A 14,433-nucleotide genomic window follows, 5' to 3' on the forward strand; every position below is an offset into this window, starting at 1 on the left:
GTCAAGGTCACATGAGCATAGGCTTAGTGTTGAAGTTATACATGTTTGAATCCCTGTGTCTGTTGTTTTACAGGTATTTGATCAAGTTTCTCTACAAACTGACCGAGTACCAGGACGACAACAAGATGACACCTGGAAACATCGCCATAGTCCTCGGACCGAACCTGCTGTGGACGCACAACGACGGGTAGGACACACGACAACTTCACATCACAAACATCCTTCTTGTGTGTCTGTGGCAGCGACACGGAGGCGTTATGTTTTCAGCTTGTTCCGGATTTCTGTCTTACTCTTTTGAAAACGATATCTCAAGAAGATTCTCAAAGTTCCACGAGTGCTGTCAACACATTTCCATTCTGAGGAGGGTGAAGGACGCTCTCTTTGTGTCTCTGTGTAAATCTCTCTGACTCTTTATCCCTCCCTGACTTTTAATTAGTATTTTCAATAGGCCACATTCCTGAAATGGTTTTAATCTCCTCTCGTCTGCAGCCTCGTGAAAATGTCTTAATTGCAGCCCGAGCATAAATCCTCCAGATCCAGACGGTGACTTTCCTCAGTCATAAAAACAAAGTGTGTGTCTCCTGTGTCCTCCGTCTGCTGCAGCAACATCACGGAGATGATGACCACAGTGTCCCTGCAGATCGTGGGCATCATCGAGCCGGTGATCCAGCACGCCGACTGGTTCTACCCCGGAGGTGAGGAGAGAACCAGTTCACAGAGGAAGCAGACTGTGTGTTTTATCTGGGACACTAAACTCAAACACGGATTCTTCTTCTTTAGAAATCGAGTTCAACGTCACGGGGAACTACGGGAGCCCAGTCCACACCAACCACAACGCCAACTACAGCCTGATGCCGTCTCCGGACCTGGACCAGATGGACCGCAGGCAGAACGAGCAGAGCCGGCGGCCGCTCAGCGTGGCCACGGACAACATGATGCTGGAGTTCTACAAGAAAGATGGGTACGATTCTCCTCTTGGGTATTTAGCTTTTAAATTAACTCTCAAAAATACTTTAACCCTCAATTTCCAGCGGTGTCACAGATGTTTGTGGAGCAGCTGATGTTTTATGTGTTGATGTGAGGGACGTGCAGCAGCAGAGGGTTGTGGGACATGTGAGGCAGGAGAAGAGCCCCCCCCCCCCCCGAGCGGCTTCATGCCCCCCCCACGTCTGGGTGTGAACTGAGAAACAGAAAAGAACAAGATCATCCTTCTCCTGTTGATACCACACTGATGATTCCTTCATGTCTGTGAATCATATCTGTGGAGTTTACATGTAAATGAAATGTTCCTGTCTGTCCCACATGTGTCCCTGATCTGTGGGACATTCTCTGGAATCCATTAGGGAGAGTTTGACCTAATTAAGACTAAATGGAACAATCCTTTTTACTCTGTGGGTTTGGTTTCACGCCACAGCTCGCTCTCAGCGTGTGCCCCCCCCCCCTGTCCCCGTCCCTCTGCTGCTCCTCCGTCTCTGCTCTGGTCTCAGAGGACGATCTGACCCAAGTGGCTGCTGAGCTTTGATAACGATGCTGTTGACGAGACTCCGTGATCTCTGTCCTCACTGTGCTTGTCTCTGTTCTAACAATGCAGCATCAGGAAGATACAAAGGTACAGTATGTGGTTCCTCCTCCTCCTTCATCAGTCACCTCATCATCTGTCTCCGCTCACGTTGACAGGAGCAGTGTGTGTGTGTGTCTGTGTGTGTGTGTGTGTCTGTGTGTGTGTGTGTGTGTGTGTGTGTGTGTGTGTGTGACAGAGTGGAGTGGACACTTGGGAGACATGAACAAAGCAGCTCTTTCTCTCTGTGTTTACATAAGAAGCATCTTCTCAGTTTCTGGCGGTGGACGGACTCGTTGAGCCGGTGAACACAGAAGCCTCTTGTTGCTCCGTCTTGGCCGACTGCATAGTTCAGCTACTTCCTGTTTGTCCTGTCACAATAATGGAACAGTTAGAAAAGGGATGGGGGGGGGGGGGGGTACACTTTTATTCCAATGTAAAAGCCTGGAAACAGGTAGAAACAGTTAGTCTGGCTCGGTCCAAAGGAGATTTCACCTTCCAGAACCAAAGTCCCGTCCGGCACCATGGAACCAACCATGTGACTTTCCAAGATGCTGATTGGTGGATTGAATCTTCTTTGGACCAGTGTTCATGCTAAGCTAAGCTAATCAGCTGCAGGTTGTAGCGTCATGAGAGTGGGATTGATCTCATGTCCCTCTGGTGTCGAACGGTTTCACGTGTTCTGGTCCATCTCATCCGACCGGCTCTGATCTCCCAGTTACTCCAGGTTGTGATCTGTCCCCCCCCCGCTCACACGAGAGATAAACTCTGATTAGAACTGGTTCCTGTTGAGGCTCCTGCATCCCAGTGAGGCTGGAGGCTGATCCAGGGTCAGTGCTGGTGTAGATGACAGGGAGGCGGATCCTCTTCCAGACGCTGGGCTCAGGGTGTGGATACCTGACACCCCCTCCAACCCCCCCCCCTCGACCCACTCAACCTCACGCCCTCCCTCCCTCTGCATCTCTGTCCCACTGCAGCATGGGAGTCAGGGTGATGGATACCAGTTGGGTGTCGCGCAGGGGCTCGTCGTCCGCTCGTAAAAGCGCCTCCACGCCACCGAGCGTGCTGCCCCCCCACCCGCCCTCTGACGCGCTCAGCCCCGAGCACCATGGGGAACTCTGCGTCTCCCCCGCCCCCACCCCTCCTCCCACTAGCAGTGACCGAGCCAGGTAAGGCTGTTGTGCCTCATCCTCCTGTTTCACCCCCCCCCCTCCCCCCCGTCTCTCACACACGCCTCCCACCCGCTGCTGCTCCTCCCTCCTCGCCACGTGCGCTGCTGCGGCCTGACGCCAGAACGGCGAATGACCTTGTCTGTTGCTGCCCCCCCCCCTCCTCCATGAAATACTCATCCTCACACCTCGTCACCTCTGTGTGAACCCCCCCCCCCCCCGTCGCCTGGGATGAAGCATGTCATTTCAAACTCTGTGATCGCTCTTTAAGTTTCTGATGTTTCCTCCTCCTTGAATGTGTCGAGTCGCTCAGCGAGTGAAGACCTCGTTCCCTTCCGGCTGATTCGCTGTCACGATAACAAAGCGTAGAAGAAGTCGGGAACAAGTTCATCCCCAGTTCAGCAGGAATGGTTCATCGCTGCATGTGCATGTTTCATATTTGTATTTTGTTTTTGCCGATAGTCCGAGCATCATTAGCAGCTTCACAGTCCACTGTCGCAAGGCCCTGCACTGGATGAGGTGACTTCTCTGTTCTATTTCTTTGTTGTTATTTGAACTCCAGAGGTTCTCGTGTCTTTTCTTTTCACCCCTGAGACTTTTCCTCTCCTCCTTCCCAACACAACACCTCCCCTGATCTCCTCCCTCACGATGGATCCAACCTGCACCTCCCTCTTCTCCTCAGAAACGTGTTTATCACTGTTCAGCCTCTGGAGACTCACTTCGCCATGAAACCTTCATATTTTTATCATTGCAGCTCGGATGATGCATCTTCCAATTGGTCGGAGTCCTGTTACGCCTTGCCCTCCCCCGAGGAGGAGAGGCCGCCTCCCCCTTACCCCTCTTCCTCCTCCTCTTCCTCCTCCTCTTGCTCGTCCTTCTCACTCCCTCACCACCATTTCTACGCCCGAGCACCTCCGGGTATGCGTCCCGTCGCTCCCAGCCCCGAATCCGTGCCTCCCGGCCCGTCCCCTCCCCCCCGCCGCTCCGGCTACAGCCCACCGCCACCCCCACCCCCCCACTCTCTTTGCCCGTCCCCTCAGCAGCTTGACGTCAACTCCAACCCCAAACCCAGCTCCCTGCACCTCCTCCCCAAACAGGCGTCCCCGTGCGATGCTCCGCATGCGTCCCTTTCCGAAACGAATGGCTCCGCCCTTTACATCAAACCCCCGCTCGTTCTCACTCGTCACGATCTGTTCCTGGGCTCCCCCAAACCCCCCAGCACCCCCCTGTCCGCCCCCCCTCCATGGGCAGCCTGTGCCTGTAGCCGCGAGCGAGGAGCCCAGCTGACTAGGTAAATACAAACCCTGCTGAACTCACTACTAACACACAGCCGGGGACCAAAGAGGAGAGAGGGATGAGAGGAGGGGAGAAGAGGATTGTGGGGGGGGGGGATTAATACGCTTTCACCAAACCGACTCTCTCTCTCTCACTAAATCCCTCGGTTCTGTATCCGTCAGTCACGGAAGTCAATGCGCTTCAGGAGCTCCATTATCAGATCCGTGTTTAATTTAATAAGCATATATGGAATCCATAACTTCCAGTGTTGCCAGGATATTCAGGAGCCGGTTGCCAGGCAACAGGGGAGATTTCAAAGCTTTTTCCGTGAATCCCAGTATAACCAGTGGGCGTTAATGAGTCATGCCAGTGGGCCCAGTGAACCCTGAGCGGCAGACTGCAGGCTCAGACCTTGAATATGAACAGAAACAGTGTTTGTTTGAGTGTAATCATCTGCATGGCTCACCCCACCCCCCCCCCCCCCATCCGCTGAGTGGGAGAGCGTCCACCAGTCAGTCCGCGTGCACTGGTTCTGTCTCGAGCATCAGGCCCCTCCTCCAACTGGCGTTCACGCTGCGCCGCTCTGTCCAATAAGGAAACCTCCATGAAGCCATCAGGGTTTGATTTGAGATGTTTGAGCTGCTTCACCCAGCGTCATCGAGCTGCCCCCCCCCCCCCCCCCCTGCTCTGCAGATCCATGGAAACTGGCTTGATGATGAATGAGGAAGTGAGTTGCACGCAGCTGTAATGTGTGTGTGTGTTTTGGTTCCTCTCTCCTCAGCACCCTGAAGAACAAGGAGCTGTCCCCAGTGATCGGACAGAAGGGGTTCCAGGGAACAGTGACCCCTGGAGGCCAGTCGCAGCACTCCGAGCACAGCCCCCACTCCCTGAGGAGAGGTGATCAGAGTGTTCGATCTTTCATTGGTTTGTTAAAGTCACAGCTTCTGGCGTCTCAGAGCCTTTTTCACACACGTCTTGTCATGTGAATATCCCTTAAAATGTAAATGATGAGCCGAATGCTGCCAGATCGACATGAAGGAACGATAAAGTTTAAAAAACTGATTTAAAGCAAAAAGTTAACATAAGAAAAGATGGAGAAACATCATTTCTCACATGATGGAGGTCTGTTTTATTTCTCTTGTCTCCACAGCAAAGAAACTGGCCCCGATCCCGCCCAAGGTCCCGTACTGCCAGTCCGGAGCCATGTCCGACCAGTCCACTGGTCAGCCGTCTCCAGTCAGCCTGTCTCCCACTCCTCCCAGCACCCCCTCCCCTTACGGCTTCAGCTACCCCCAGGGATACGCCACCATCGGCTCCCCCTGCCAGGCCCAGATGGCCTCCACCCCGTCCCTGTCCTCTCCGCCCTCGCTGGCCGGGACTCTGACGAAGGCCCGGCCGACCCCGAAGCCGCCGCGGCAGAGACCCAGCTTGCCTCCTCCTCAGCCCCCCTCCACACCCGGCTCCAGTCCGCAGCCTCTGGACACGTCCCCGGGTCTCCTGGACGGTTTGTCTCCCGGGGAGAGCATGTCCACAGGTAAGGGACCGGATCACAGCTCATGTGTGATTCTGATGTAGCTCAATGATTTCAACTTAAAACACGTCTTTCTCGTGCTCTTATTTATTTGAAGGAACTAGAAACAGTTGTTGACCAGCAGCTTTCAGAAGACATCTGATCCCAGTCAATAGATGATGGTTTTAACCCTAAATAACCACAGAACTTTACATTCCTCTTTGTTTATTGGCTCGTCCGCTCACCAGGGCACAGAGATAGTTTTTCTCTATCTCCTCATCGTGGGTTCTAATCCTGTTTCCTTCCTGTCGACTGCTCTCATTGTCTCACCTGCAGCGGTATGAGGCGACAGGTTCAGTGTGATTCTATGTGTGAGGGAAACTTTTAGGGTAAGCAGGAATCTCCCGTGTCAAAGACTCACCTCCCCTCTCACCTCCTCCTCCTCCCCCTCACTCCTGAGGCCTCCTGCTCATCCCACAGATCCCATCACCAGCTTCCCTTCCTGTTGCATGGTGGCTGAGAGCGATGCATGGCTTCTCTGTCCGGTCTGACCAGACAAGGGTGGACGCCTCACTACCCCTCCCACCCCAGGCTTTCACAGGCACTGCCCCCCCACCCCCCACACACTCCACTCCACAATGTTGTGCCTCACAGCCCCCTGCTGTTCAGCCAGCGCCCCCTGCCTGTGCACGTCGTCCATCACACGTGTTTCACTGTGGAGCTGTCGTCATTCTCAGCCGAGCTGCACCAGGTGTTGATCCGTCTGAGGTTTTACACCAGTGTCACTAGTTTGTCTGAATCAGGTGTGAACCTCAGTGATGCACCATTTCATATAAATTACATGAAATCTTTTTAATTAAATGTTGTATTTCCATCCCCATGTTTTCAGATTATCAAGCTGAAGCATTTGAAGTTTTATTAAAGATATGTAAAGATTCTCCTCCACTGATTTCACACCGAGAGTTTTGTTTTGAGAGATGAGAGCAGGGAATGAAGATGTGGTGCATTGTGGGAGTTGTAGGAATTGACTCAATCTCCACATACTGTAAAACTAAAGTAAGTTGATGAGTATGTTGTGTTTATACATTTAGTCTGCGGCTGGTTTTTAATGGCTAAGAGAAATCATACTGCAGCAGCGCACAAGGACATTTTAGACACTTGACAACTTTTAAGTTCCCATCAACACTTTAGTGATGACCAGCTGTTGTCAGCCAACATCTGTCAGACCTCCACAACGAACCAGGGTCAACATCTGGTGTAACGTCTGAGTCCAGCAGGTTTCACAACGACACGTCCGCATCCTTTTGTTGTGTTTTTGATTTATCACCCTGCTCCCTCGTCGTGCACATTCGGTCCCTTCATACCGTGACACTGCTGTGCAGCCTGATGTGAGGAACATCTGGAAAGATCCGTCCTCATCAACAACACTAACAGTTTTTTCTTATGTCCTCTGCTCTGCCAGATTCTCTCTGCAACCTGGACATCCCCGTCATTGACATGGAGCTGGACGGTATCTTTGACCTGCCCCACATCTCCCCCTTCAGGAACTCGCTGGCGCTGCTCGGTTTGACCAAAGCCCGGACCAAGTCGGAGGAGGAGTCTGAGAGCACAGTGCTATGATGACTCCTCCCACTGTTCCCTCTGACACGCCCCTCCACCGTGTCACTCAACTCATTGACCTTTCACCTCTGCAGCTGGAACTGGCTGTCGCTCCTCATCACAACTCGATCCGGCAGAATAAAAACACAACGAGGTGAACTTCACCCCCCCCCCCCCCCCTGCCCCCGCCCCCCCGAGGTGTTAGACAGGAAGCAGAGCAGCGGGCGTTGGACAATTTATGGTTTATTTTTTATTGAATCATGTTTTATGTTTGTTTTTCTGCCTTATTTGATCGACTTGCAACATTGCCTTTAACTCCCCACACGAGACAGGAAGCAGCTGGCGGGAGGAGCTCTCTGCTCTCTGCTGCTGCGCCTCCTTCTCGTGAGGAGGAGCAACACGGTACTGTACATCTGTCTCTCCTCTTTCTCCCTCCTTCATTCCTCAGGGGTGTCGGCATGCAACCCCCGAGTCTCTGTCCCACCTGAGTGTTCACTGTGAGCGTGTGTGTGTGTGTGTGTGTGTGTGTGTGTGAGTGTGTGTGTGTGAGTGTGTTGTGATTGCTTATCGTATTATATGACGTCTGCACAGTTGGTGTCGTGGAGCATAAACAGGAATGCATGTTTTAGACGTTTAGGAAAATAAGCAGCAGGTTGGGAAGAGGCTCAGTCTCGCTTCTCTCTGTATTTACATTCAATCAGAATATCAACCGCTGAATATTTATTGTTTATACTGTACAATTTCCAGAGTATACAACTTGTCAATCAACTCAGATCATATTTTGTATCCACAGCAGAGATATAAAGACGCCACCTTCCTCAGATAGAATATAACAAATATATAAAACAAACCTGAAGTTACATGAGATCAAACCAGGATTCATTTGAGTTTGAAGAAATGCTGAACGCAGGGATTGTGGAGGTTTGATGCTGAGGAGCCCGGAGCGGGTCACCAGATCATCTACAGCTTCTCACCAGGGATGAATGTTCAAAAGAAGGAAGGACGAATATTCCTGCATCTAAACAAACAAACAAACAAACAAACACAATCTCCTTGGCTGAGTTAATGCGGTGTAGAACTACTCTGGTGACTCTTCAGGCTCGATGTGGGAGGATCTCCGCCGGCTGTCAGAGCTCAGAGACGCAGTGATTGGTCGTCTGCTCGCAGGAAACAAAACATAAATTCATATTCCATCCAAAAACCCAGAAACAAAAGAGAAGCTCCTGCAGCTCAGTTTCCCTCTCAGCCCCGATCCCCTGATCTCACGATATTTTCGGTTTGTATCCCAGAGGCAAAAGCAAAGACTTGTGTATATGTGTTTATTTTGATGAGAGTATTTATACAGATATATTTCTGAATACTTTTTACTGGGTCTGAGGAGTCGTGATTGTTTTTCCGCCACAAATGGAGCAGAGTTTTCATAGAAACGAGGTTTGTGTACGACAGCAGCAGTTTGTCATAATGTGCGTTCTGTCGTTTCCACGTTTCTACGACTTTCCTCTCGTCCTGAGAACGTCCGCGACCGACGGCCTCAGCGTCACTCTGCTGCTCCGCCTCTCTCTCTCTTAACGTGCAATGGGACTTTTGTAAATACCTGAAATGTCTGTACATACGTGTTCTGTATATACCGACCCGGGGGAAATTTAAATATATATATATAAAGAGAGAGAGAGAGAGATATACAAATGCTGTATGGAGAAATATACCTGATGGTGAGCAGTATGACATTATACTGTACGTATAGTAATGTTCCAGCACAACAACTCCACATTAACACAGAATAACAACAACTGGAATCCGATCAGTTAAAAATCGATCTCCCGTCACTGACTCGAGTTTAACTCTTAGTTTTTAGATTTTCTTGCTTTGGTTGCAGATCAGATTCTCGACTGAGACCCGACCTCTCGATCGGCGGGTTGAAAACACACAACAGATAGATGATGAACCTCCACAACTCAGAACACACAACTTCACAGTTGTGTCCTCAAATATGTCAAATACGACATAAGCGACCAATCACAAGTCAATCCTGACGTTTCCATTTGATGACCTATACTGCAGCAGCCACCAGGGGGCGATGGAGGCCTCCATCTTTATTAACGGCCCGTGCAGCACGAAAGTAGGAAAAACAACAAATCAAGAGGAAAACAAAGAAAAAAAACACAAATTGTTTAATATTTCTGTCTAAAATGTATAAATATTTCATTATTTAATCTGCAGATTACTTTATGGCTTAATCTATTGATCATTTGGTCGATAAAATGTCAGAATATGACAAAACAAACTATCAATCACAATTTCCTGGAGCTCAAAGTGCTTTTTCTTTCTCTCAATATCTTCACCCGGTCAGATAATCGACTCGGCTCCCCCACACTTCACAGCTTTTACAGGATTCCCTCAGTTTGAATCAGGGTTTTTTGGTAATTTGAATATTTTAAACGTCAGTTGTTGAATTTGTGTTGAATTTGTCGGCCGTGTTGAGCGGCGTGTGGCGTGTGTGTCTGGATTTGTGCGTGACCACATGCTGCTCTGTGTTTTGTACTGGAGGGGGGGGGGGGGGGTCAGCTCGAGGCTTGTACATACAGTAACCATCCAAAACAACTTGACTAACAGTAACCCTGTCCAGCAGAGACTTTCCAGTGTTACAGCTTTTGTAAGCATGACCTTTGAGCACTGAAATATACGAAGGCCTTTCATTTTCTGTTCTTTTCTAATGAATAGGTGGAATGTACCGGTGGTAGACGATGTTTGAAACCTCATAGGCCGTGGTTCGGGCGGGTTGTGTGTTTGTCGTGGACTTAGTTTCAAGTGAAAGACGGGTAGAGGGGTTTTTAAATAAGAAACGTGAGTGTGTACGTCCTTTAGAGGGAGGGAGGTGTTCGACGTGTCCTGTGTGAAACTCGGCAGCATGCTTCTTTTAATCATGCCTATGAAATATGTCTCATCTTTTATCTTAATGTGCGCGTATTTTTTTTTTTTTAATAAGTGAATAGATCGAGATTTGCAAGAGAAGAATAACTCAGTGCTCCCTTTTTAAGTCCAACCCTTCACGGTTGTGTTTTCATAATTTACTTTTTGTTTCCACCTCATGTGTATTTTCTGCTTTAACGTTTCCTCCACCAGTAAATTTTATAAAAAATAAAAAGCACATCAGACGTCTGTTAGGAAATTAAAACTTGTTTTAATGAATTCACACTGAAATCAGACGATGAGGAATAAAAACACCGGCTGCACATGAGTTAGTTTTTACTCTTCATGCTTTTAGAGTACACGCATGCAGCCATCGCAACTACAACTCCCATCTTTCCTTTTTCAAGTTGCTTCAGTTCAACTTCCAAGTAACGGGGGCCAAAACAAAAAGGGAACACTTTAAGTGATCGAGGAATCTTTAAAGACTTCAAAGTTCTGTGTGTCAAACTGTAGAGGAGCTGAAACGTTCGGGGTGAAAAGGAAAATGTCTTTTTTCTCTGACGTGTTATCTCCCGGTGTCCAAGAGGAACAGAGTGTAAGATAAAAGAAGAAGAAAAGATAATCCTCATCCGAATGTTCAAACTATTAAAAACGTTTTATATAACTTGGGTTTCCTGTGCTTCTTGTTGTGACGTGTTGGTTTAAACCCGTCCTGTTGATTTCTCTCATTTTATTATTTTTAGTTTCTTAACTGATGAGGGTTTATAAGTCCAGTGTCTTTGTGTTCCATGTGAGAGGAGCCATCACCTTTGACCTTTAGTCCAGAAGGTTAAACTGTGTTGAGGCTGCTGCTTCGGTTCACTTGTCCTGTTGACACATATTTCATATGGTCAGGTTCTCTTCCTGCGACTGGATTCATCACCAGAAACGAGCCCAGTTATCATAAAGTCATTTTGTAATAGCAGCAGCTCTTACCGAAGCCCAAGCTGATGTTTACGGGCGAGTCATACGTCTGCAGCTGCTCCTCTGGACTCAGGAGCTCGTCTCGAGACAGCAGCTTCCCTGGAAGCTCCTGAGAGACCAGCAGCTGTGGAGCGGTGCCCGGCACTGATCCAGGGACAGTCTGAGAGCACACAGTTCACACGCTCAGAGGGAGAAACTCTCAACAACAGGATTATTTCATGGTTATAAATCGAACCTTCTTGGGCATCTTGAGGTGCTCGGCCAGTTGGTGCAGAGCTGACAGGAGACTGCGAACCAGCGTCTCCGTGCTGTCCTCGTCCTCCTCGAACCCCTCACTCAGTGGGTCCACATCAGCTGCATCAAGCACCTTCAGCCCGGGACACCAGTTACTCATCGAACCACATCCAGAGAAACAGATCACGGTTCATATTGAAAACACACAGATCGGTTTCTAATGAGGAGGGACGTCCACACAGGACACAGAGAGAATCCTTCACTCTATCCTGGAGGCTCACAGGGACATTTCTAATCTCACACATCTGGATTTGTCTCCATTGAATGCAAAGACAAACCTTGTAGCTCCACTGATGGAACGTCCTGCTGTGAGGGACATGAGCCATGGACACCACCTTTGCAGCCTCCATCAGGCACCTGAGAGAGAATGGTAGAGGATTCACATGTCACAGAGAAGCAGTGACAAACGTTGAGGTGTGTTTATCCTCCTGTCAGTCAACAGATCCATTCTCCTGCTTATTGTTATCATCAGGCTCAGTTTTAATATTTGATTTGATTTGAAACCCGAGTGAACGATTCAGCATTTTGACCAAATCCTGTTTTGCTTCATTCATCAGTTTCAAAGTTGAGTTGATGAGTTCAGTTATTTTGAACTTTTAATTGTTTCAAAGTTTATTTAATAGTTGTTTGTCAAATCAGTTTCAGTCTTCAAACGGTTCTGGTTGATCCTTTAAATTAAAACATACAACACGTGCATATTTAAAGCTAGACTGAGTTTATGGACTGAAACTAGAAGGGTCCAGGCTGCACGGAGCATTTCTAGAGTCCAACAGGAAAAAATCCAACATCACACCGATCATAGAATGTCTGGGGCCCCCTCCTCTAAGCTTGGGGGCCCCAGACAATCGCCTGCTTTGCCCCACCTGTTGCAGCGGCCCTGTAGGCGTCACTGGGTGAAGAGTCAGAATGAACTACAGTCCAGAGTGTGTGTGGTCTGATGGTCATGTGGTCGTTACCCGTCTGTCTGCAGCTGCATGTCTCTGAGATCCTTGAGAACCGAGAGCAGAACGTCCCTGGACGACTGGAAGAGATCAACACATTGGACCGTGAGCAGAAGATCTCACCTCACCAGCCTCCTCCTCCTCTGGTACTGTGAAGATGTCCCTGAGGAAAACGTACCTCGATGACGTGCAGCACAAAGGTCGGATAAACCAGCAGCAGGCCCGTCATCTGATCCCACACGTGCTGATTGCTTAACAGGAAGTGGAGTCTGCTGTAATGATCTGTGTGGAGACCAGCAGAAGAACCAGTCAGTTTGCAGAGGGCAGAGAATCTGAGCCTCCTGACGACTCAGTGCTGCCCCCCCCCAGCGTCTCCAGGGGGGTTTACTGAGTCTTTATGGAGGAACTCCCTGAGAAGCAGCCACACAAAGCTTTTACAAGGACGTCCTGCAGACACATTCACACACAGAGGTGTGGAGGCTGTAACACACTTCAACAAAGGCAACAAGTATGTGTCTCTGCTTCAAAAGCAACTGCACAACACTGTGTGGATGTTTCTGAGGAAAGTGAAAACCCTTCACGTCCTGAAGCGTCTGTCTGTGTGGGCGAAACAGACCCGGGGCTTATTGTGCGCTCGGCCTTTGTGGCTCTCAGGTAATTATCTGGCTGACCTCCCAGTTCTGTCCTGTCAGCGACATCGTGGGGGAGCCGGCCAATCAGGATGAGCCGCTGCAGCACTATCTTCTGCAGAGACACAGAGGGAAAGTGTCAGAACGGGTCAACACACAACCACAGATCATCGTCTCAGGCATTTTAAAGTGATAACACGCTTTATATCAAATTTGTTTCCCTGTTGCTGCAACACATTCAAACCAGGAGCTATCAGAAACAAGAAATGTGTGTCTTACTCTACAAGTGCTCATCATATCCCAGAATGCAACAGGAAAACAACAGAGACAAACGTTGTGAAACACCAACCACATCTTCATCAGGCAGATCCTTCCTCTGCTCCATGACATGGTGAAACAAACGAGTCCCAATGTCCTCCTCCTCTTTCTCCACCTCTGCTCTCAATGTGTCAGTTCTCTCCATCCGACTTCTTCCCCCCCCCCCCCCCCCCCCACCGTCTAACTTTCTCTACGTCTGGACTCGAGCTCTCGGACAGAGAGAGGGAAGTGGCAGCGAGTTGCCGGCCTCAGTGTTTGTTTGTAAAGCTCATATCCTGGTAACCCTTTGTTCTCCTGAGCTGTGGAGCAGCTACCGGTCCGACCGCGGCTGCTTTGTGTTTCAGGTGATGGAGCCAACAGGGGGGGGGGGGGGGTCTGAAGCTCTGGCTGCTGCTATGAGGCCTTGTTGGGGGGGGGGGGGGGGGGGATTCTGAATTTCTCATTTGATTCAGGAATAAAATGGAAATTGAACCGTTTCCAATTCAAAGTCACATTCAGTTCACACATTATCCTTCAGTTGATAAAACCTTTGGCTGTTAGTAGGTCGCAGTGATTTCAGACTCACCTGTGACATGGTGATGAAGACGATGAATGAAGAACAGGATGAGGAAGATGAGGAGGCAGCTCCTGGTCTCGATCTAGAGTCTGAATTCTCTTTTGCTGAGGATCTGGAGTCTGGACCAGGACCTGGACTTTGTTCTACAGGATCAATCTGGACCTGTGAGTCCTGGAATCCAGCTCTGCTAAGTGAAGAAAGTCCTTTGATGATATTTAATACTCATCTTCTATATCATCAAAGGATGTATACATTTACATATATTATCATTATATATATTATCATTATATTTAGTATACATTATTATATATTTACAGTATTTCACAAACCCTGTTCTCGTGTATGACCAGCAGGTGGCGCTAGTTTGACCTTTATTACGTCTTACGCGCAGGATGTGACGTCTGTGAGATCACAGAGGGAATTCCACACTAAAACTGAAATTTCCCTCTGGTGTATTTTTTATTAAAATCATAAAAAGATCAGTGAAGCATCCGTTTTTTTATTTTCCAAATAAAATGAAATAAATAATAGTAAAATAAAAATGTTAAGTTCTAATATTTGACATAATACCTTAAATTGTATTATCATATGATTTCCAAATAACATTAAATGAAATGATAACAATAAAAGTGAATGTCCAATATTTGACTTATTTAATTTAAATTCACATATTTTAACTATGTTGGATTCACTGCTGTACACCCTAATACA

At 48.6% G+C, this 14,433-nt stretch overlaps 2 protein-coding genes across 3 annotated transcripts in view; one reads left to right on the top strand and one right to left on the bottom strand.

The window, feature by feature from the left end:
• Positions 1-7,310, top strand: part of LOC133976143 (rho GTPase-activating protein 44-like) — a 43,595-nt gene extending 36,285 nt beyond the window's left edge. Inside the window, exons 14-22 of one of the 2 annotated variants that reach the window (XM_062414259.1) lie at positions 74-187; positions 604-695; positions 781-961; positions 1,592-1,609; positions 2,536-2,727; positions 3,482-4,018; positions 4,784-4,899; positions 5,153-5,536; positions 6,975-7,310. In XM_062414259.1, the coding sequence (XP_062270243.1) occupies positions 74-187; positions 604-695; positions 781-961; positions 1,592-1,609; positions 2,536-2,727; positions 3,482-4,018; positions 4,784-4,899; positions 5,153-5,536; positions 6,975-7,132 (1,792 nt within the window). In that variant the 3' untranslated portion in view covers positions 7,133-7,310. Of the gene's footprint in view, positions 1-73; positions 188-603; positions 696-780; positions 980-1,591; positions 1,610-2,535; positions 2,728-3,481; positions 4,019-4,783; positions 4,900-5,152; positions 5,537-6,974 lie in introns of both variants that reach the window. The other variant, XM_062414260.1, reaches the window with a different exon arrangement.
• A 2,962-nt stretch (positions 7,311-10,272) lies between these two features.
• On the bottom strand, positions 10,273-12,825 carry LOC133976167 (testis-expressed protein 47). Its single transcript, XM_062414298.1, has 6 exons — positions 12,398-12,825; positions 12,235-12,299; positions 11,557-11,635; positions 11,220-11,351; positions 10,997-11,144; positions 10,273-10,888 (listed from the first exon to the last, which is right to left on the bottom strand). The coding sequence occupies exons 1-6, from the start codon at positions 12,446-12,448 to the stop codon at positions 10,851-10,853; spliced, it is 513 nt and encodes a 170-aa protein (XP_062270282.1). The 5' UTR covers positions 12,449-12,825; the 3' UTR covers positions 10,273-10,850.
• Between the last annotated feature and the right edge of the window lie 1,608 nt (positions 12,826-14,433).

The sequence above is a fragment of the Platichthys flesus genome, chromosome 20 (genome assembly GCF_949316205.1).
Source record: "Platichthys flesus chromosome 20, fPlaFle2.1, whole genome shotgun sequence".
NCBI lineage: Eukaryota > Metazoa > Chordata > Actinopteri > Pleuronectiformes > Pleuronectidae > Platichthys > Platichthys flesus.

What these genes read in the sequence shown, in the direction of transcription:
- LOC133976167 (XM_062414298.1), bottom strand. Translation starts at nt 12,448, where the DNA reads ATGACGGGCCTGCTGCTGGTTTATCCGACCTTTGTGCTGCACGTCATC. An exon ending in TTGTGCTGCACGTCATCGAG is followed by an intron (nt 12,300 to 12,397) that starts GTACGTTTTCCT and finishes GATCTCTTCCAG; the next exon opens with TCGTCCAGGGACGTTCTGCT. An exon ending in ACCTCAAGATGCCCAAGAAG is followed by an intron (nt 11,145 to 11,219) that starts GTTCGATTTATA and finishes GTGTGCTCTCAG; the next exon opens with ACTGTCCCTGGATCAGTGCC.